The sequence below is a fragment of the Salvelinus namaycush genome, chromosome 7 (genome assembly GCF_016432855.1).
Source record: "Salvelinus namaycush isolate Seneca chromosome 7, SaNama_1.0, whole genome shotgun sequence".
Classification (NCBI taxonomy): Eukaryota; Metazoa; Chordata; class Actinopteri; order Salmoniformes; family Salmonidae; genus Salvelinus; species Salvelinus namaycush.
In genome coordinates, this window is record NC_052313.1 from 60,186,682 (window position 1) to 60,209,796 (window position 23,115).

General features: G+C 42.4%; 2 protein-coding genes across 2 annotated transcripts in view; one reads left to right on the forward strand and one right to left on the reverse strand.

Annotated features, from left to right (window-relative positions):
- Positions 1-439: 439 nt before the first annotated feature.
- On the forward strand, positions 440-4,575 carry LOC120050891 (zinc finger protein 501-like; the record flags this gene model as incomplete). Its single annotated transcript, XM_038997412.1, has 2 exons — positions 440-476; positions 3,062-4,575. Coding segments are annotated over 2 exons (1,137 nt in total), but the record flags the coding sequence as incomplete, so codon positions are not given.
- A 3,869-nt stretch (positions 4,576-8,444) lies between these two features.
- The window catches only part of LOC120051552 (zinc finger protein 271-like), a 70,124-nt gene continuing 55,453 nt past the window's right edge, over positions 8,445-23,115 (reverse strand). The window contains exon 9 of the mRNA XM_038998492.1: positions 8,445-10,914. Within this exon, the coding sequence (XP_038854420.1) occupies positions 9,926-10,914 (989 nt within the window). The 3' untranslated portion in view covers positions 8,445-9,925. The remainder of the gene's footprint in view (positions 10,915-23,115) is intronic.

A 23,115-nucleotide genomic window follows, 5' to 3' on the forward strand; every position in this document is an offset into this window, starting at 1 on the left:
ATTCAGACACATTCAGTTGTTTCCATCTTTATCTATAAATGTTTCAATGGTGTGAACGGGAAATACAATTGGAGTTAAATAATACAGTGAAGAAAAGGTTATTCAGGAAAATAGTACATAGTGCTGCCTAAAACATACTGCAACCTTGTGTTTTCAATGTTTAGCTACCTGATCTAATATACTTTTTAGAGAACAAAGAAAGTACCAGAACTGTCAAGACAATAACTTTTGGGGTCCATTTTCTCTTCATTACTACAGGCCAACTCCGATTATGTCTGAGGACGGTAACATCAAAAGTGAGGATAAACCCAATCTACAGTCACTGGGTCCTGATTGTGACAGTACAGCCCAGTTTACACTGCAGGATCCAGAGATGGCATCAGTGAAGCTGGAAGACTGCAGTCAAACACTGGAGCTGAATGTCAACATTAAAGATGAAGAAGAGGAGGAGAAGATTGGGACATCTGTTTATGATGGTAAGAGCAGGTTCTGTCTATAAGTTATCTTCATAAGTTAGACCTCCATAAGTTATTGACAGGTGTAATTCTGTAAATCTGACATCACACATCCTTGAACAAGTTCTATGAAATGAGCCTGTTTAGTTTCTAACCCTTGTGATAGTGAGTGGAGGATGATATGAATTGAGTCTGTGTAGTTACTAACCCTTGTGATAGTGAATGAAGGATGATATGAAATGAGTCTGTGTAGTTACTAACCCTTGTGATAGTGAGTGGAGGATTATATGACTCATAATATTCACCCCTTTTTGCCCTCAACTGTTGAACAGCTTTTAGGGCCAACCCCATTTAGTCGACTGGTCGATTGTTTGGTCGATAGATAGCCTATTGGTCTACTAAGCTTTTTTTAATCGAGCAGTGGCAAATATATAAATTGCTTATATACAGTACCAGTCAAAGTTTGGGCAAACAAATCAAAATATATTTTAGATTTTTCAAAGTAGCCACCCTTTGCCTTGATGATAGCTTTGCACACTCTTGGCAGTCTCTCTACCAGCTTCACCTGGAATGCGTTTCCAACAGTTTTGAAGGAGTTCCCACAAATGCTGAGCACTTCTTGGATGCTTTTCCTTCACTCTGCTCTCCAACTCATCCCTAACCATTGGGTTGGGTTGAAGTCGGGTGATTGTGGAGGTCAGGTCATCTGATGCAGCACTCCATCACTCCTGGAAATGTGTTTTGGGTCATTTGCCTGTTGAAAAACAAATGATAATCCCATTTAGCGCAATCCAGATGGGATGGCGTATCGCTGCAGAGTGCTGTGGTAGCCATGCGGGTTAATTGTGACTTGAATTCTAAATAAATCAATGACAGTGTCACCAGCAAAGCACCATCACAGCTCCTCCTCCATGCTTCTCGGTGGGAACCACACATGCAGAGATCATCCGTTCACCTAGTCTGTGTCTCACAAAGACAGAGGTTAGAACCAAAAATCTCAAATTTGGACTCATCAGACCAAAGGACAGATTTTCACCGGTCTAATTTCCATTGCTCGTGTTTCTTGGCCCAAGCAAGTCTCTTTTTCTTATTGGTGTCCTTTAGTAGTGGTTTCTTTGCAGCAATTCAACCATGAAGGCCTGATTCACGCAGTCTCATCAGAAAAGTTGATGTTGAGATGTGTCTGTTGAACTCTGTGAAGCATTTATTTGGTCTGCCATCTGAGGTGAAGCTGGAAGACAGGTATACCTGTTAATTGAAATGCATTCCAGGTGACTACCTCATGAAGCTGGTTGAGAGTATGCCAAGAGTGTGCAAAGCTGTCATCAAGGCAAAGGGTGGCTACTTTGAAGAATCTGAAATATAAAATATATTTTTATTTAACTTTTTTTGGTTACTACATGAATCCATATGTGTTATTTCATAGTTTTGATGTCTTATTATACAATATAAAAAATAGTAAAAATAAAGCAAAACCCTTGAATGAGTAGGTGTGTCCAAACTTTTGACTGGTACTGTGTATATAAAATATGTATGGCACACGAGACATTTGTCTGAGTGGATCTGATACTATTTCTGATTGTCTTAACTCACCGTCACTGTGGAGTTTCTCAAATAAAAAATGTTCAGCTCAAACAGCAAGTGAGCAAAGTCTGTTTCTACAAAAAAATCCAGTTCTCTACCTTTTAATAACCACTCTGCATGAAAGGGGGAAAAATGTCATGCTTTGACCCGGTGGAAACGTCTTACTTCTTATCCCTTGTGCAAATAGCCTACAGCTGTGTCTGTCTGTCTGGAGCTGCTGGCAACTCTAAGGGTCCAAAATATTTTATACAATGTTGCAAGTTTGCTAGCACAGGCCAGACCAAATGAATAGTTGATACAATGTTTCAAATTTCTTGCAGACAGGCCATGTGTAGCCAGTTTGATTGTTAGGATAACTATTTTCATCAGGATATTTTCAACCTGCAGGCTGCAATGTTTTTATTTGTTGGCTTTATGAAAGCTAGTTTTACATATTGGCAATAGAAGTTACTTTTAGATTTGTATCATTTTGATAGAATTTTGATTAACCACATGACATTGATTTGAGATATGAAGACTTTATTATGAATGAAATGAAACTGTTCCATGAAAATGTGCATATGAAAATCATAACTGGCACGCAGATCAGTAGAAATGGTACTATACATTGGCACTCAAAAAGGTTGCCGACCGGCAACGTCAGGAGCATAACGGAAGGCCAGCAGCAGCGGGAGGAGGAGAGTCGGGAACAGATTTTTTTAAACTTCTGGTTAGGCTATATTGATCTCTGGCTGCCTCTTGAGTAATTTGTGTCTTCATTTTCAATCGCAGTGCTTAAAGCATCAGACAAGCTCAGTAGCCTCCATATAGTTGATTTTATTTCAACACATATGTATGGAAAAATACACGTTTTAAAATTAAAACATTTGGTCAAATGAAAACAAGACTCTCGGTCGACCAGGAATATTTGTTTTTGTCGGGACAGCCCTAATAGCTTTATTCCCTGTATTGTACAGCCTACTGATATGAAGTTATATGTATATCACCCCAACTGACTGGTTCTTCTGATGTTGTTCACACAGGAGACCATGTTGAGACATTCTCTATATCCGGAGAGCAACAGCAGGAAAATCACAGAGCTAAGAGGTCTCACCCCTGCCCACATTGTGAGGAGATTTTCCCAATTCTATCAAAACTAGAAATGCACTTAAAAATACACACAGGAGAGAATCTGTATTCCTGCACTGACTGTGGGAAGAGTTTCACAACATCACAGGCTCTGACAGTTCATCTGCGAGTCCACACTGGAGAAAAACCTTACTCCTGCTCTATCTGTGGGGAGAGTTTCTCTCAACAGAGCAGCTTAAAAACACACCAACGTGTACACACAGGAGAGAAGCCTTACTTGTGCTCTGACTGTGGGAAGAGTTTCTCCACATCAAGCAGCTTAAAAACACACCAACGTATGCACACAGGAGAGAAGCCTTACTCCTGCTCTGACTGTGGGAAGAGCTTCACCTCATCAAGCAGCTTAAAACAACACCAACGTGTACACACAGGAGAGAAGCCTTACTCCTGCTCTGACTGTGGGTCGATTTTCTCTCAACACAGCACCTTAAAACAACACCAACGTGTACACACAGGAGAGAAGCATTACTTCTGCTCTGACTGTGGAAAATGTTTCACAAGATCAGTTGAGCTAAGAGTTCATTGGAGAACACACACAGGAGAGAAGCCTTACTGCTGCTCTGACTGTGGGAAGAGTTTCTCTCAACAGGGCCATTTAAAATGTCACCAGCGAATACACACAGGAGAGAAGCCTTACTACTGCTCTGACTGTGGGATGAATTTCTTTCAACAGAGCGGCTTAAAGTCACACCAACGTATACACACAGGAGAGAAGCCTTACGTGTGCTCTGACTGTGGGAAGAGTTTTTCAAATCAGAGCAACTTAAAAACACACCAACGTATACATAAAGGAGAGAAGCCTTACTCCTGCTCTGACTGTGGGAAGTGCTTCACAACATCAACTGAGATAAAAGTTCATCAAAGAAGACACACAGGAGAGAAGCCTTACTACTGCTCTGACTGTGGAAAGAGTTTCACCCGATTGGCTACCTTAAAAACACATCAATGTATACATAAAGGAGAGAATTCACATCACTTCTCTCAGACCAGCTAAGATTAAAGACACTCCATCAATTAATCCTCATCTCATAAAAGAAGTGGTAACAATGAATTTGATAACATTAAGAAAGAGCAACACTATTGTAATCATATTGTTTCTCACTGTGAGGGAACTGTGAAGAGGAAAGAGTGCGTTATAGAAAGATGTCATTGGAAATTCTATCCTTTTTTTAATGCGCCATGTGCACATGTGTTGATGTTGGGGTGGTGCTGGAGATGATGAATATGAAGTTGAAACATTTTAGAAATTTCCCATTAAGGCAAAAACAATAGGATGGTGGTTGGTCGGGTGGATGGATGGGTCAGCATATTTCATGAACGTCTAGCAACTCAAAGGTTTCATGTTTGAATCTCATCACGGACAAATTTAGCATTTTAGCTAATAAGCACCGTTTCAACTACACTACATGACCAAAAGTATGTGGGCACCTGCTCGTCGAACATCTCATTCCAAAATCATGGGCAATAATATGGACTAGGTCACCCTTTTGCTGCTATAACAGCCCCCACTCTTCTGGGAAGGCTTTCCACTAGATGTTGTAACATTGCTACGGGGACGTGCTTCCATTCAGCGACGAGCATTAGTGAGGTTGGGCACTGATGTTGAGCGATTAGGCCTGGCTCGCAGTCGATATTCCAATTCATCCCAAAGATGTTTGATGAGGTTGAGATCAGGGTTCTGTGCAGCCCAGTCAAGTTCTTTCAAACCGTTTTTGACAAACCATTTCTGTATGGATGTCTATTTGTGCTCAGGGGCATTGTCATACTGAAACAGGAAAGGGCCTTCCCCTTGGTGCCACAAAGTTGGCAGCACAGAATCATCTATAATGTCATTGCATGCTGTAGCGTTAAGATTTCCCTTCACTGGAACTATGGAGCCTAGCCCGAACCATGAAAAGCAGCCCCAAACCATGAAAAGCAGCCCCAGACCATTATTCCTCCTCCACCAAACTTTACAGTTGGCACTATGCATTGGGGCAGGCAGCGTTCGCCTGGCATTCACCAAACACAGATTTTTCCGTCAGACTGCCAGATGATGAAGCGTGATTCGTCACTCCAGAGAACACGTTTCCACTGCTTCAGAGTCCAATAGCGGCGAGCTTTACACCACTCCAGCCAATGCTTGGCATTGCGCATGGTGATCTTAGTCTTGTGTGCGGCTACTCGGCCATGGAAACCCATTTCATGAAAGTCCCGACGAACGGTTCTTCTGCTGCTGTTATTTCCAGAAGCATTTTGGAACTCGATAGGACAGGCAATTTTTACGTGCTACGCGCTTCAGCACTAGGCGGTCCCGTTCTTTGAGCTTGTGTAGCTTACCACTTCACGGCTGAGCCATTCTTGCTCCTAGACGTTTCCACTTCACAATAACAGAACTTACAGTTGACCAGGGCAGCTCTAGCAAGGAAGACATTTGACGAACTGACTTGTTGGAAAAGTGGCATCCTATGATGGTGCCACATCGAAAGTCACTGAGCTCTTCAGTAAGGCCATTCTACTTCCAATGTTTGTCTATGGAGATTGCATGGCCGTGTGCTCGATTTTAAACACCTGTCAGCAACGGGTGTGGCTGAAGTAGCCAAATCCACTATTTTGTGTGTGTATATATAGTGTACTTAGCATGTTAATTAATGTTTGCAACAACAAATTGGAATTTGTAAAATATCATATGTATCACAAATTCGTAACAGTGTACGAATTGTAATTCATACTATACATCTTAGAAATCGTATTACATTCATAGGCCAATGTAACATAACATACTGTGTCATACTAAATTGAGTGGTATGGTTTTGCTCTGACACCAAGTTCTCCCTCTGCAGTTCTCTGTGGGAATGAGCTAGTAGACACGTGTCAGATAGAGATGATGTGATGATCAGTGTTCTGTGGGAATGAGCTAGTAGATACAACATGTATCAGATAGAGATGATGTGATGATCAGTTCTCTGTGGGAATGAGTTAGTAGATACAACATGTATCAGATAGAGATGGTGTGATGATCAGTTTTCTGTGGGAATTAGTTAGTAGATACAACATGTATCAGATAGAGATGATCAGTTTTCTGTGGGAATGAGTTAGTAGATACAACATGTATCAGATAGAGATGATTTGATGATCAGTTTTCTGTGGGAATGAGTTAGTAGATACAACATGTATCAGATAGAGATGGTGTGATGATCAGTTTTCACCATTACTTTGGGTGGATTCTTTTTTACTACATAATGACTTTTGTTTAATGATACAGTCATTTAACATGACCTTGTGATAGCTATGAAACAGCTACCTGTTTATTCAATTGTCTTTTAAAACTAGATTAATTATTTTAGTCATTGATAATTAATGCATTTGGATAACTGTAATGAACTTCATTTATCTGCTAATGAAAAATAAACATTCTACATGAATTTGTGCTGGTCAACCTTTGTTTTGTGGGTTATCTATACAGAAAATACAATGTTTTTGTTTAATTCACGGCATTCAAAATAATTTACATGTCTATCTACTCAAAACATGTCACTACACCTTTACACATCACCATGGGGACAAACCAATTTGCTAGCCACCAGTAATTGCTACAATGCACACAAATAGATGTTTTGCAGTATAAAGGACTTACATATGTTTCTTGTTAAATAAAATGATATTGTGCAATGAAACCAAGTGTATTCATCATTTTGTTGAATTAAAAGTTCTTACAAATGTTTGATTGTGTGCACTCGCTGTGTGATCTTTCATAGAACTCACCAGCATGTGGTCCTAAAGACTGGGAAGGAGTTGAGCCATCTCTATGGGTAAAGAATATGGTTTGGGATGAATCCAGAAAATAAAGACTGAGGTTAACACAGGCTTAGGAGATCTTATACGTTTTGTTCTACAAGATAATATCAGTCATTTAACATGACCTTTATGAATTATGAAGCCTTTTATGTGCTTATTTGATACATAAATGCATCAAAATGCTAAAAAAGTGATGTTAGCTGATGGAGATGAACTCATAGAACAAAACGTATAAGATCTCCTAAGCCTGTGTTTACCACAGACCTTCTTTTAGTGCCTACAAAATACCATTACTATTGCTCTCGATTACTTTGCAGCATGGGGAGGGGGCGTGATCACTGAGCGTGCATTCTTCTTGTTGGGTGTTTATTGGTGGTGTTCAGACCAACGTTAAAGGTGCATCACTGCCACATTCTGGGCTGGAGTGTGATAGAGACATGTGGTTCTGTCCTGGTGACATCACAGGGTCAGAGAGAACTACTGACTGTAGTCATACCAAAACACTCCCGGCACTCAGCCCATAAGAACCATTCATACTGTCAGATCTAATATGAAGAACTGAATACAACCATAAGAACCATTCATACTGTCAGATCTAATATGAAGAACTGAACACAACCACAAGAACCATTCATACTGTCAGATCTAATATGAAGAACTGAATACAACCACAAGAACCATTCATACTGTCAGATCTAATATGAAGAACTGAATACAAAAGAGAAGAAGAGGTTGACCAGTACAAATTCATGTACCTTTATTTTTAATTGGCAGAATAATTAACTTAACTTATGCAGTTATCCAAACACATTCATGATCAATGACTTAAACAAATCTGCTTTTAAAAGAGAACTTAATAAACACATGTAGTTGTTTCATAACCTGTGTATCATTAAACAGTTGTTTAATAGCAAAAATAATCCCCCCAAACTAATGCTGAAAACTGATCATCTCTATCTGATACATGTTGTGTCTACTAGTTCATTCCCACAGAGAACTGCAGAGGGACAACCTGAATGAAAGCAAGTGCCCACAGCAATGTTCCAACATCTGGTGGGAAGCCTTCCCGGAAGAGGCTGTTATAGCAGCAAAGGGGGGACCAACTCCATATTAATACCCATGTTTTTGGAATGAGATGTTCGATGAACAAGTGTCCACATACCTTTGTTCATGTAATGTAGAATACAAATTGTAGGACATATAAATTACAATTTTTATGATATGTTATGAATTGGAATTTGTACAATATGTTACAAATGTTCAATATGTTACAAATTACAATGTATTGTTGTTAATGCTAGCTAGGTGGCTATGCTTTGGGTTAAGTTTAGGGTTAGGGGAAAAACTTTTTTTTGGGGGGGAAGGGTTAGCTAACATGCTAAGTAGTATCTAAAAAGTAGTAAGTCGTTGCAAAGTTGCTTATTAGCTAAAATGCTAAAGTCATCTGTGATGAGATTCAAACAAGCAACCTTCGGGTTGCTAGATGTTCGTGTTATACGCCCACCCATCCAAAGAGCAGGAGTAAGGCTTCTCTCCTGTGTGTATACAGTTGGTGTGTTTTTAAGCTGCCCAGTTGAAACTCTCCCAACAGACAGAGTCAGACCACGCTGAGAGGTAAGCAGTACCACCCCGTCAACTGTTAAACTATAAACTGTTTGATTTTAAAATGAGAAGCCTCACAGAAGATATTTAACACTAAGTGAAAATCCAAGGTCATCTCAATATCTTTACAGTAGAAGCTAACAAAACACACCAAAACAGACAAGGTGCACAGTGATATGTAAAGTAAAGAGGTTAACATTCTATAATGCTCCCTTTCCTCTGCACAGTTCGCTCACAGTGAGAAACAATAGGATTACAATAGTGTGTTCTAAGCTTTCTTCATTTGATCCAGTTTACTGTTACAACTTATTTTATGACTCTAATCTTAATTGTTCTGAGAGAACTGGCAGTGGTGAGACCTCTTTGCCCTGTGATCTTCATGCTGTTGCTCTCAACACTGTCTACTGTATGAGCATAGACAGACTTTACAATTGGAGGATGCATTTAATGCATATTCTATAATGATATTCAATGATATTCAAACATCTGTCGGTACATATATGTGACAAATATATAATATCTTATAACTAACTCTATTAAAGGGAAATGAAGCACCAACCAAACATCAACATGTGAAAATGACATCATCAACCAGTTAGTAGGCAATGCCTCCTCATAAATTGGTCAAAAATCACACGATGCCCACCGATGATGTCATTAGAATCACTTATCTTCCTCAATCTTTTTTTACTACAGAAACACGCAACATTTACATGTTGATGTTGGGGTGGTGCTGGAGATGAGGAATATCCCTTTAAGTTAACAGTCTAAAATGTGCTAAATGCTCTGCAGTTGTGCATTTGGTTTGCTAATTTAGTAGTTAGTTAGTTAGCTAACTACTCCTGGATGCTGTCTAAAATATATATATATTTTTTGCGTGCAGTGAACTGTGAGTACCATTTTGTTGTTGCTTGTATAACTTTGAGCTGGGATGTCTGTTCTGAAAAATGACCTCGTTAGCATTCTCTATGGGATTGGTTAGCATCGCTAACCTTCGGAGGCATTGTGGGGTTTGAAAATAGCGCCCCTTGTGTTCAGTGCCAGTATTACCTAATATTCTGGTATGGCACAAGGTCGGTATGAAGGTATGACAAGAAGCAGTAGATCTGTTCTATGTGCACTATTTCTATGCTTCCCGTTCTGAAGTTTTGTTTTTTGCGTTTTTTACTTCCGTTTTTGTACAACAGCTGAAAATACAATATTTTGGTTATGGAAAATATATTTCACAGCGGTTTAGATGGTACAATGATTCACTACACAATGACTGCTTGTTTTGTCACAAACTGGAGGCTATTAGAACTATTGCAATTTTAACATCCAGGAAATGGTGGAGTGATTTCTACATAGTGCATCTTAAAGTGATGGAGTGACTTTAATTCTTAGCTGGTCTGAGAGAACTGATGAGGCTTCTGTCCTTTATGTATACATTTGTGGCGTTTTAAGGTATCCAATCGGGAGAAACACTTCCCGCAGTCAGTGCAGGAGTAAGGCTTCTCTCCTGTGTGTATACGTTGGTGTGCTTCTAAGTTGCCCAGTTGGGAGAAACTTTTTCCACAGTCAGAGCAGGAATAAGGCTTCTCTCCTGTATGTATTCGCTGATGACATTTTAACATATCCAATCGGGAGAAACTCTTTCCACAGTCAGAACAGGTGTAAGGCTTCTCTCCTGTGTGTGCTCTTTTATGAACTTTTAGCTCAGCTGATGTTGTGAAGCACTTCCCACAGTCAGAGCAGGAGTAAGGCTTCTCTCCTGTGTGTATACGTTGGTGTGCTTCTAAGTTGCCCAGTTGAGAGAAACTCTTTCCACAGTCAGAGCAGGAGTAAGGCTTCTCTCCTGTATGTATTCGTTGGTGACATTTTAACATATCCAATTGGGAGAAACTCTTTCCACATTCAGAGCAGTAGTAAGGCTTCTCTCCAGTGTGCACTCTCTGATGAACTGTCAGAGCTTGTGATGTTGTGAAGTTCTTCCCACAGTCAGTGCAGGAGAAAGGCTTCTCTCCTGTGTGTATACGTTTGTGTGTTTTTAAGTTGCCCAGTTGAGAGAAACACTCCCCACAGTAAGAGCAGGAGTAAGGCTTCTCTCCTGTGTGTATACGTTGGTGTGTTTTTAAGCTGCCCAGTTGAGAGAAACTCTTTCCACAGTCAGAGCAGGAGTAAGGCTTCTCTCCTGTGTGTATTCGTTGGTGGGTTTTTAGGTGGCTCTGTTGAGAAAAACTCTCCCCACAGTCAAAGCAGGAGTATGGCTTCTCTCCTGTGTGTATTCGATGATGTGTTTTTAAGTGTCCCTGTTGAGAGAAACTCTCCCCACAGACAAAGCAGAAGTATGACTTCTCTCCAGTGTGCACTTTCTGATGAGCTGTCAGAGCTTGTGATGATGTGAATCTCTTCTCACAATCTGTGCAGCAATACAGATTCTGGTCTGTGTGTATTTTTAGGTGTATTTTTAGATTTGATAGAATTGGGAAACTCTCCTCGCAATGTGGGCAGTGGTGAGACCTCTTAGCTCTGTGATCTTCCGGCTGTTGCTCTCTGGATGTAGAGAATGTCTCAACATGATCTCCTGTGTGAACAACATCAGAAGAACCAGTCAGTTGGTGATATACATGTCAATCAAATGTATTTTATGAAGCCCTTTTTACATCAGCAGTTAAATATATCCAGCTTAAACCCCCAAAGAGTAAGCAATGCAGATGTAGAAGCACATTGGCTAGGAAAAGGAGAAAGGAGGAACCAGGCTGTGAGGGGTGGCCAGTCCTCTTCTGGCTGTACCGGTAACATATGAACTCATCAGTAAGCTGTACAATACAAACGGGGAATACATCTATTCTAAAAGTGGGTAACAGTCAGGCTTGTAGTCTATATAAATGCAACATGTAAAGTGTTGGTCGAAAGGTTTCATGAGCTGAAATAAAAGATCCCAGAAATGTTTCATACTCACAAAAAGCTTATTTCTCAAAAATGTTTACATCCCTGTTAGTGAGCATTTCTCCATTGCCAAAATAATCCATTCACCTGACAGGGGTGACATATCAAGAAGCTGATTAAACAACATGATCATTACACAGGTGCACATTCTGCTGGGGACAAAATGCCACTAAAATGTGCACAACACCACCACAGACGTTTCAAGTTTTGAGGGAGCGTGCAATTGGCATGCTGACTGCAGGAATGTCCACCAGAGCTGTTGCTAGAGAATTTAATGTTAATTTCTCTATCATAAGCCACCTCCAACACTATTTTAGAGAATTTGGCCCATATGTCCAATCAGCCTCACAACCGCAGACCATGTGTAACCACACCAGTCCAGGACCTCCACGTCCGGCTTCTTCACATGTGGGATCGTCTGAGACCAGCCACCCGGACAGCTGATGAAACTGAGGAGTATTTCGGTCTGTAATACAGCCCTTTTGTGGGGAAAAACTCATTAAGATTTTTTGGGCCTCGCTTCCAAGTGGGTGGACCTATGCCCTCCCAGGCGCACCAAGGGCTGCTCCACATGTCTTAAGTGTAAAACTAACGATGACTCAATAATCCATGCCTTCTTGGAGTGCAATACATTTAAAAAGTTATGGGCGGAGTTAGAAAGTTGGCAGAAGTTTTACAATGTAAATTTACTTTGAATCTGTCTATCTGCATATTTCAAGACATGGCATATGGGGGTGCAGTGAGCTACCCAATGGGGTAGACCATACTTTTCTCGTCAATGATTTTGAAAAAAAGTCCTCGACAGTGGATGAATCAAATGTAATATTTCAAATATTGAAAGGGTGTAATGAGAAAAACAGAACAGTACAAGTTGAGGCCATATGGCATAGAAAAAGTTCCAGGGGATGAAGGAGAGTGTGAACCATACATGATGTGTATGGTAGCAGTCGAACAGTCGCAAATAGATTCATTTTTTCATGGCACACAAGACACCCGTCTGATTGGCTCCTGTCTCGGTGGACTAATCCATTGCGGAGGCCATAGGGATGGCACAGTCCATCACTAAGACATGTGCTACTGAAATTGTATATGGTTATATTATGTAATAACAATGGTGCAACACTAATAAAAATTACATTATTTTATAACATGCGCTTTCTCCCACGTTAGATAGCGGTCACTGTCTGCGATTCTGAAACAATATTTTTGAGGAGTGTGGAAACCAACTTAAATAGGTCTGTAATCAATAGCCTAACTGTTAAATGTGCCTGGTTTTAGAAACCATCCATATTTACTGAGTGTATGAAACATTAAGCACACCTTCCAAATATTGAAAAAAAAAAACAAAAAAAACAAGCCATGAGGTCAAAGGAATTGTCCGTAGAGCTCGGAGACAGGATTGTGTAGAGGCACAGATCTGGAGAAGGTCACTAAAAAATGTCTGCAGCATTTAAGGTCCCTTGGCGTCCCACTAGCGGTGAAACTGGAGGGCGCGCAATTCAAATAAATAATCATTAAAATTATGGATATTAAACATTTAGGTAAATATAAGTGTCTTATATCAGCTTATATATAAGTGTCTTATATCATGAGAGGACAAACACTCCCCTAACCCGGGCGCCGCTCTATGGGACTCCCGGTCACGGCCGGTTGTGACACAGCCTTGGTTTGAACCCGGGTCTATAGTGACGCCTCAAGCACTGCGACGTAGACTGCTGGCCACTTAGGAGTCCTTCAGTTTTTTTTATTCTTTTAAATTTGCAAAAATTTCTAAAAATCTGTTTTCGCATTGTCATTACAGAAACAAAGGGAACTGTCCCTCCCTACATTAGCAGGCTTAGTATAGTAGCCTTGTATATTGTGAATAATGATGAGTGAGAAAGTTACAGACACATAAATATCATAGCTCCAATACATGCTAACCTCGCACCATTAAAAGAAGAGGGGAGGTTAGCATTTGCTTTGGCGCAGGGGTATGATATTTGTGCATCTGTTACTTTCTCACTCATCATTATTAATGTAGAAGTGTTTAGAAACATATTCTATTCTTCTTTAATAATTGGATAGGAGTGGACTCAAACTAAGGTGTACCCAAGAGCCGTCGCCAGCAATCATGGATCTTTCTTCTTCTCACCAGCATAGTCATATTTGACGTGAAGTTGGCTTACATGCATAATCGTAGCCTATTTTACAAGTGGTGATTTGCAATATCAGCCATTTTATCAATTGATTCTTCAGCGATAAAAGTAATACTTCATCCATGCTTTATGAGTTTAGTTGACTTACTTTTACTCATTTTAGGTATTTACATTTTTACTTGCATTTCATCTCGTTATAAACAAAATGTCTTCTGCAATATCTTGATATGTTGCATCAGTCTTGGCCATTAGTCCCCATCTCATAATGGTATATTCTCCTCCCAGCTGCAAACCAAGTGTCAAGCTGGCTACCTTCAATAATGTATAGAATAAGAACTGTGGCTTTAAGCTTCAGTCACTTTGCTTGTAGCCTATTAATGCTAAATTCATGTTTTTTTTCTCCATAATTCTAACAATTTGTTAATTTGCTTCAGTTTCTATGTACCGGGATTCACCTTGCCTGAATTGATTCGGGGAAATGCTTCTCTATGCAAGTTTCAACATCCTACCCTACTAACAACGATTTGGTCCCAGTCACCACTTTCTAGTTGCAAATGAAGGCTACCCAGCAACGGGTTTTTACCACATTGGTTCCCTTACTGGTTCATCTGTCCTTGGTTAGCGCTCAGTTTTTCATAATACATAACATAATAGATAACATAATACATAACATAATACATAATACGGACGGGTGGTCCTACAGTTTCTATGGTCATGCTGCAACTGTGCCTGATCTCAAAGTTTCATGACAGTCGGCTTCTGAGTACAGGTTTTATCACACATGCTTCCCATCCATGTAGTTTTGGGGGATGTTTAGGGTAAGTAGTTTGCAGTTCCCACGTGGGCCTCAGCTCATTTTAATATATTTTTTATTTACCTTAATTTAACTAGGCAAGTCAGTGAAGAACAAATTCTTATTTTCAATGACGGCCTAGGAAAAGAGGGTTAACTGCCTTGTTCAGGGGCAGAACGACATATTTTTACCTTGTCAGCTCGAGGATTCGATCTTGCAACTTTTCGGTTACAAGTCCAACGCTCTAACCACTAGGCTACCTGTCGCCCCATAGGCCTAGCAACATCATGTCTCATACGAGACAAATCACATTATTTCAGGCACTATTACGTCTAGTCGCTTTGTCTCGCAACTTATCCAGAACACTGCAGCCTGTCTGGTATTCAACCTTCCCAAGTTCCCCCATGTCACACCCTGCTCCTCTGTACATTCCACTGGCTTCCAGTCGAAGCTCACATCCACTACAAGACCATGGTGCTTGTCTACAGAGAAACAAAGGGAACTGCCCCTCCCTACCTTCAGGCTATGCTCAAATCCTACATCCCAACCCGAGCTAAATGATTCAAATGTAAGTGTAAAAATGTACAAAACAACCACTGCTGTGCAGTCTGGAGTTTGGCAGGGATGTGTGATGTCAGAATTACAGAATAGATTGAACCTGCTTTACCATGATTAACAGATTTACCAATCTCCTCCTCCTCTTCTTCATCTTTAATGTTGACATTCAGCCCCAGTGTTTGACTGCAGTCTTCCAGCTTCACTGATGCCATCTCTGGATCCTGCGGTGCAAACTGGGCTCCACTGTCACAATCAGGACCCAGTGACTGTAGGTTTGGACTCAGTGTGGAAGGAGAGAGGCAGGCTGGGTTTGTCATCACTGTTGATTTTACCGGCCTCAGTCTTAATCTGAGTCGGCCTGAAGTAATAAAGAGAAACGCACACAAAAATTATTGTCTTGACAGTTCTGGAACTTTTTTATTCTGTAAAATATTATGTTTTTTCCTGTTCAATTATCTAATTTCAATAGATCAAGTAGCTAAGCATTGACAACAAAAATGAATTCCCATTAGACACAAATATAGTAGATCTCCTGAATTCACATACAGAGCATTTCAAAAGTACTCAGACCCCTTGACTTTTTCCATATTTTGTTATGTTTTACAGCCTTACTCTAAAATGGATTAAATGGATTATTTTCCTCATCAATCTACACACAATACCCCATGACATCACAATACCCCATAATGACAAAGCGAAAACAGGTTTTTAGACATTCTTGCAAATGTATTAAAAATAAAAAACAGAAATACCTTATTTACATAAGTATTCAGAGCGTGAAGGAATGTGAATGTATTTGTGAGTGCCGTCAATATGTGTGTTTTGTGTGTATTAGTGGTGTGTGTGGTTAGAGTCGAGTGAGTGTACATCGAGCATGAGTCAGTGCAAAACATAATAATAATAGATGAGAATAAAATAAGGGGGTCAATGCAAATAGTCCAGGTAGCCATTTGATTAACTGTTCAGCAGTCTTATGGCTTGGGGGTAGAAGCTGTTAAGGAGCGTTTTGGTCCCAGACTTGGTGCTCTGGTACCGCTTGCCGTGCGGTAGCAGAGAGAACAGTCTATGACTTTGGTGGCTGGAGTCTTTTACAATTTTTAGGGCCTTCCTCTGACACCGCCTGGTATAGGGGTCCTGGATGGCAGGGAGCTCGGCCCCAGTGAGGTACTGTGCCGTACGCACTACCCTCTGTAGCGCCTTGAAGTCGGATGCCGAGCAGTTGCCATACCAAGCAGTGATGCAATCAGTCAGGATGCTCTCGATGGTGCAGCTGTAGAACATTTTGAGGATCTGAGGACTCATGCCAAATCTTTTAACCCTCCTGAAAGGGAATAGGCATTGTTGTGCCCTCCTCACGACTGTATTGGTGTGCCTAGACCATGAAAGGTGATGTTGATACCGAGGAACTCGAAGCTCTCGACCTTCTCCACAACACCCCCATCAATGTGAATGGAGGTGTGCTCGGCCCTCCTTTTCCTGTAGTCCATGATCAGCTCCTTTGTCTTGCACCACACTGCCAGGTCTCTAACCTCTTCCCTATAAGCGGTCTTATCATCGTCGGTGATCAGGCCTTCCACTGTCGTGTCGTCGGCAAACTTAATGGTCACGCAGTCTTGGGTGAACAGAGAGTACAGGAGGGGACTAAGCATGGATCCCAGAGGGGCCCCTGTGTTGAGGGTCAGCGTGGCGGATTTGTTATTGCCTACCCTCACCACCAGGGGGCGGGCCGTCAGGAAGTCCAGGATCCAGTTGCAGAGGGAGGTGTTCAGTTCCAGGGTCCTTAGCTTAGTGATAAGCTTAGAGGCCACTATGGTGTTGAACGCTGAGCTGTAGTCAATGACCAGCATTCTCACGTATGTGTTCCTTTTGTCCAGGTGGGAAAGGGTAGTGTGGAGTGCCATACAGATTGTGTTGTCTGTGGATCTGTTGGGGCAGTATGCTATTTAGAGTGGGTCCTGGGATGATAGTGTTGATGTAAGCCATAACCAGCCTTGCAAAGCATTTCATGGCTACAGATGTGAGTGCTACGGGTCAGTAGTCATTTAGGCAGGTTACCTTGGTGGTCTGCTTGAAACATGTAAGTATTACAGATTGGGTTAGGGAGAGGTTGAAAGTGTCAGTGAAGACACTTTCCAGCTGGTCAGCGCATGATCTGAGTACGCGTCCTGGTAATCCGTCTGGCCCTGCAGCCTTGTGAATGTTAAGGTCTTACTCACATCGGCTGTAACAGAGAGCCGGTGCTCTCATGCATGATTCGGTGTTGCTTGCCTCAAAGCGAGCATAAAAGGCATTTAGCTCAACTAGTAGGCTTGCGTCACTGGGCAGCTCGCTACTAGGTTTCCCTTTGTAATCTGTGATAGTTTGTAAACCCTGCCACAACCTGACGACTGTCAGAGCTGGTGTAGTAGGATTTGATCTCAGTCCTGTATTGACGCTTTGCCTGTTTGATGGTTCATCATAGGGCGTAGCGGGATTTCTTAGAAGCGTCCGGATTAGTGTCCTGCTCCTTGAAAGCAGCAGCTCCAGCATTTAGCTCAGTGCAGATGTTGCTTGTAATCCATGGCTTCTGGTTGGGATATGTACGTACGATCACTGTGAGGACGACGTTGTCGATGCACTTATTAGTGAAGCCGGTGACTGATGTGGTATACTACTCAATGCCACCAGATGAATGCCGGAACATATTCCAGTCTGTGCTAGCAAAACAGTCCTGTAGCTTAGCATCCGCTATGTCGGACCTCTCCCGTATTGAGCGCGTCACTGGTACGACCCGTTTGAGTTTTTGCTTTAAGCAGGAATCAGCAGGATAGAATTATGGTCAGATTTGCCAAATGGAGGGTGAGGGAGAGCATTGTGCGTGTCTCTGTGTGTGGAGTAAAGGTGATCTAGATTAGTTTTTTTTGCATCTGTGACTTGCTGGTAGAAATGGGACAAAACGCATTTCAGCTTTCCTGCATTCAAGTTTCCGGCCACTAGGAGTGCCACCTCTGGGAGAGCATTTTCTTATGGCCTTATTCAGCTAATTGTGTCCGGTCTTAGTGCCAGCATCGCTAAATAGACAGCTCCGAAAAAATATTATCCATGTCCTTGTTAAGCCACGACCCGGTGAAACATAGGACATTAAAAAAATGTACAGTACAGTCAAAAGTTTGGGCACACCTATTTTCCAAATCTCTGCAGAATGCTGTGGTAGCCATGCTGGTTAGGTGTGCCTTGAATTCTAAATAAAATCACTGACAGTGTCACCAGCAAAGCACCATCACACCTCCTCCTCCATGCTTCACGTTGGGTACCACACATGCGGAGATCATCTATTCACCTACTCTGCGTCTCACAAAGACACGGCGGTTGGAACCTAAAAATCTCAAATTTGGACTCATCAGACCAAAGAACAGATTTCCACCGGTCTAATGTCCATTGCTTGTGTTTCTTGGCCCAAGCAAGTCTCTCCTTCTTATTGGTGTCCTTTAGTAGTGGTTTCTTTGCAGCAATTCGACCATGAAGTCCTGATTCACGCAGTCTCCTCTGAACAGTTGTTGTTGAGATGTGTTTGTTTTGTACCTCTGCAGCAGAGGAAACTCTAGGTCTTCCTTTCCTGTGGCAGTCCTCACGAGAGCCAGTTTGAAACAACTAAGTTCTTGAAATTTTCCGGGAATGACTGACCCTATCTTAAAGTAATGCTGCACTGTCGTTTCTTTGCTTATTTGAGCTGTTCTTGCCATAATATGGACTTGGTCTTTCACCAAATAGAGCTACAGTGGGGCAAAAAAGTATTTAGTCAGCCACCAATTGTGCAAGTTCTCCCACTTAAAAAGATGAGAGAGGCCTGTAATTTTCATCATAGGTACCCTTCAACTATGACAGACAAAATGAGAAAAAAAATCCAGAAAATCACATTGTAGGATTTTTAATGAATTTATTTGCAAATTATGGTGGAAAATAATTATTTGGTCAAAATCAAAAGTTATTCTCAATACTTTGTTATATACCCTTTGTTGGCAATGACAGAGGTCAAACGTTTTCTGTAAGTCTTCACAAGGTTTTCACACACTGTTGCTGGTATTTTGGCCCATTCCTCCATGCAGATCTCCTCTAGAGCAGTGATGTTTTGGGGCTGTTGCTGGGCAACACGGACTTTCAACTCCCTCCAAAGATTTTCTATGGGGTTGAGATCTGGAGACTGGCTAGGCCACTCCAGGACCTTGAAATGCTTCTTACAAAGCCACTCCTTCGTTGCCCGGGCGGTGTGTTTGGGATCATTGTCATGCTGAAAGACCCAGCCACGTTTCATCTTCAATGCCCTTGCTGATGGAAGGAGGTTTTCACTCAAAATCTCACGATACATGGCCCCATTCATTCTGTCCTTTACACGGATCAGTCGTCCTGGTCCCCTTGCAGAAAAACAGCCCCAAAGCATGATGTTTCCACCCCCATGCTTCACAGTATGTATGACACAGTTCAGTTTCTAGAGGCCAGTGACGTAGACCTCCGAAACTGGTGCACGGAATGAGCAACAGTACCGGAGGGATCCGTGACAATGAGGTAGTCACCTGGAATGCATTTAAATTAACAGGTGTGCCTTCTTAAAAGTTAATTTGTGGAATTTCTTTCCTTCTTAATGCATTTGAGACAATCAGTCCAGCCTCTCTCAGCCTATTGCGGACAGTCTGAGCATCTGAGCACTGATGCAGGGATTGTGCATTCCTGGTGTAACTCGGGCAGTTGTTGTTGCCATCCTGTACCTGTCCCGCATGTGTGATGTTCGGATGTACCGGTCCTGTGCAGGTGTTGTTACACGTGGTCTGCCACTGTGAGGACTAGCTGTCTGTCCTGTCTCCCTGTAGCGCTGTCTTAGGCGTCTCACAGTACGGACTTTGCAATTTATTGCCCTGGCCACATCTACAGTCCTCATGCCTCCTTGCAGCATGCCTAAGGCACATTCACGCAGATGAGCAGGGACCTTGGGCATCTTTCTTTTGGTGTTTTTCAGAGTCAGTGGAAAGGCCTCTTTAGTGTCTTAAGTTTTCATAACTGTGACCTTAATTGCCTACCGTCTGTAAGCTGTTAGTGTCTTAACGGCCATTCCACAGGTGCATGTTCATTAATTGTTTATGGTTCATTGAACAGTGTTTAAACCCTTTACAATGAAGATCTGTGAAGTTATTGGTCATATCCAAGATGGCGTAGCAGTCAGACCTCTTTGTCTTTGTCCTGTCGTGTCCCTTGTAAATATCTTTTACATCTTTTTCTTCGCATATCTTTTAAAAATATTTTCCTAAACCTCAACTTCTAAATACTCTCCTGCAACCCGCCTCACCCAATGTGGCGTGGATCTGCTTTTTTCTATAGTATTTCTATTTACTTCGGATCTGGAATCCCTCAACTGATGCTAGCCAGCTAACTACCTACCAGCTATCAGTTAGCAAACCATCAGTCATCAGCTAACCTTTAGCTCGGAAAGCTCTCGCCAGTTCGAACAACGTGACTCAAACCAGAGCATAACGGACCTATTTCTCTCCATATCCCCGGATTCCTACCACAAACTCTGAACATTTGCATCTGGATCTTCGCAACTAGCTAACCGCAATCCCGGGTGACCACTCCTGGCTAGCGTTTCCATCCCGGAGCAAGCACCAATTAGCCTGAAACTAGCCCGGCAAGGGCTCCTGTGCTACCCCCGAAGCCCACTCCTGGGCTACAATATCCGGACCCCTTCTACTGCCGGTATGGGGCACGGAACCCCGCCGATCCTCTACGACTGGAATACCGACATAATCTGCCCGAGGACTCCAACAGGCCCCTCAGGCGCGACGCCCGCTGAAGGCCCATTCTGCTAACCTGCTAGGCCTGCTAGCTACCTAGAGCTACCTGGAATCCTACTAATTCCACAACTGGTCTATCGACGTCACCGCACGATGAGGCAAAAACAGACTTACGCCCATCGTGACGTCCCCCAAAGGCTAACTTGCTAGCCCCGGTCTGCTAACTGCTAGCTTGCCTGCCCCGGTCTGCTAACTGCTAGCTTGCCCGCCCCGGTTTGCTAACTGCTAGCTTGCCTGCCCCAGTCTGCTAACTGCTAGCCCCTGCTAACTGCTTGCTTGCTAACCCGGTCTGCTAACTGCTAGCTTGCCAGCCACGGTCTGCTAACTGCTAGCTTGTTTATCCCCGGCCTACTAACTGTTAGCTTGTTAGCATTGGCCTGCTAACTGTCTGAATCGCCGTGTCCCCAGTCAGCCCAACCACTCACTGGACCCATATGTTCACTTGGCTACGCATGCCTCTCTCTAATATCAATATGCCTCGTCCATTACTGTCCTGGTTAGTGATTACTGTCTTAATTCACTGTAGAGCCTCTAGCCCTGCTCAATATGCCTTAACCAACTATGTTGTTCCACCTCCTACATATGCGATGACATCACCTGGTTTAAACATCTCTAGAGACTATATCTCTCTCATCATTACTCAATGCCTAGGTTTACCTCCAATGTACTCACATCCTACCTTACCCTTGTCTGTACACTATGCCTTGAATCTATGCTATCGAGCCCAGAAAACTGCTCCTTTTACTCTCTGTTCCGAACGTGCTAGACGGCCAGTTCGTGTAGCATTTAGCCATACCCTTATCCTACTTCTCCTCTGTTCCTCTGGTGATGTAGAGTTTAATCCAGGTCCTGCAGTGCCTAGCCCCACTCCCACTCCCCAGGTGCTCTCATTTGTTGACTTCTGTAACCGTAAAAGCCTTGGTTTCATGCATGTTAACATTAGAAGCCTACTCCCTAAGTTTGTTTTACTCGCTGCTTTAGCACACTCTGCCAACCCGGATGTCCTAGCCGTGTCTGAATCCTGGCTTAGAAAGACCACCAAAAACCCTGAGATCTCCATCGCTAACTATAACATTTTCCGCCAAGATAGAACTGCCAAAGGGGGCGGTGTTGCAATCTACTGCAAAGATAGCCTGCAGAGTTCTGTATTACTATCCAAGTCTGTACCAAAACAATTCAAGCTTTTACTTCTAAAAATTCACCTTTCCAGAAACAAGTCTCTCACTGTTGTCGCTTGCTATAGACCTCCCTCTGCCCCCAGCTGTGCCCTCAATACCATATGTGAATTGATTGCCCCCATCTATCTTCTGAGCTCGTGCTACTAGGTGACCTAAACTGGGACATGCTTAACACCCCGGCCATCCTACAATTTAAGCTTGATGCCCTCAATCTCACACAAATTATCAATGAACCTACCAGGTACAACTCCAAATCCGTAAACACGGGCACCCTCATAGATGTCATCCTAACTAACTCGTCCTCCAAATACACCTCTGCTGTTTTCAATCAAGATCTCAGCGATCACTGCCTCATTGCCTGGATCCGTAATGGGTCTGCGACCAAACCATCACCCCTCATCACTGTCAAACGCTCCCTAAAACACTTCTGCGAGCAGGCCTTTCTAATCGACCTGACCGGGGTATCCTGGAATGACATTGACCTCATCCCGTCAGTAGATGATGCCTGGCTATTCTTTAAAAGTGCCTTCCTCACCATCTTAAATAAGCATGCCTCATTCATAAAATGTAGAACTAGGAATAGCTATAGTCCTTGGTTCACTCCAGACATGTCTGCCCTTGACCAGCACAAAAACATCCTGTCGCGTTCTGCATTAGCATCGAATAGCCCCGGTGATATGCAACTTTTCAAGGAAGTTAGGATCAAATATACACAGGCAGTTAGGAAAGCTAAGGCTAGCTTTTTCAAACAGAAATTTGCATCCTGTAGTACTAACTCAAAAAAGTTCTGGGACACTGTAAAGTCCATGGAGAATAAGAGCACCTCCTCCCAGCTGCCCACTGCTCTGAGGCTAGGAAACACTGTCACCACCGATAAATCCACTATAATTGAGTATTTCAATAAGCATTTCTCTACGGCTGGCCATGCTACCCCTACCCCGGTCAACCCTCCACAGCAACCTGCCAAAGCCCCCACCTTTTCTCCTTCACCCACATCCAGATAGCTGATGTTCTGAAAGAGCTGCAAAATCTGGACCCCTACAAATCAGCCGGGCTAGACAATCTGGACCCTCTCTTTCTAAAATGATCTGCCAAAATTGTTGCAACCCATATTACTAGCCTGTTCAAACTCTCTTTCGTATAGTCTGAGAT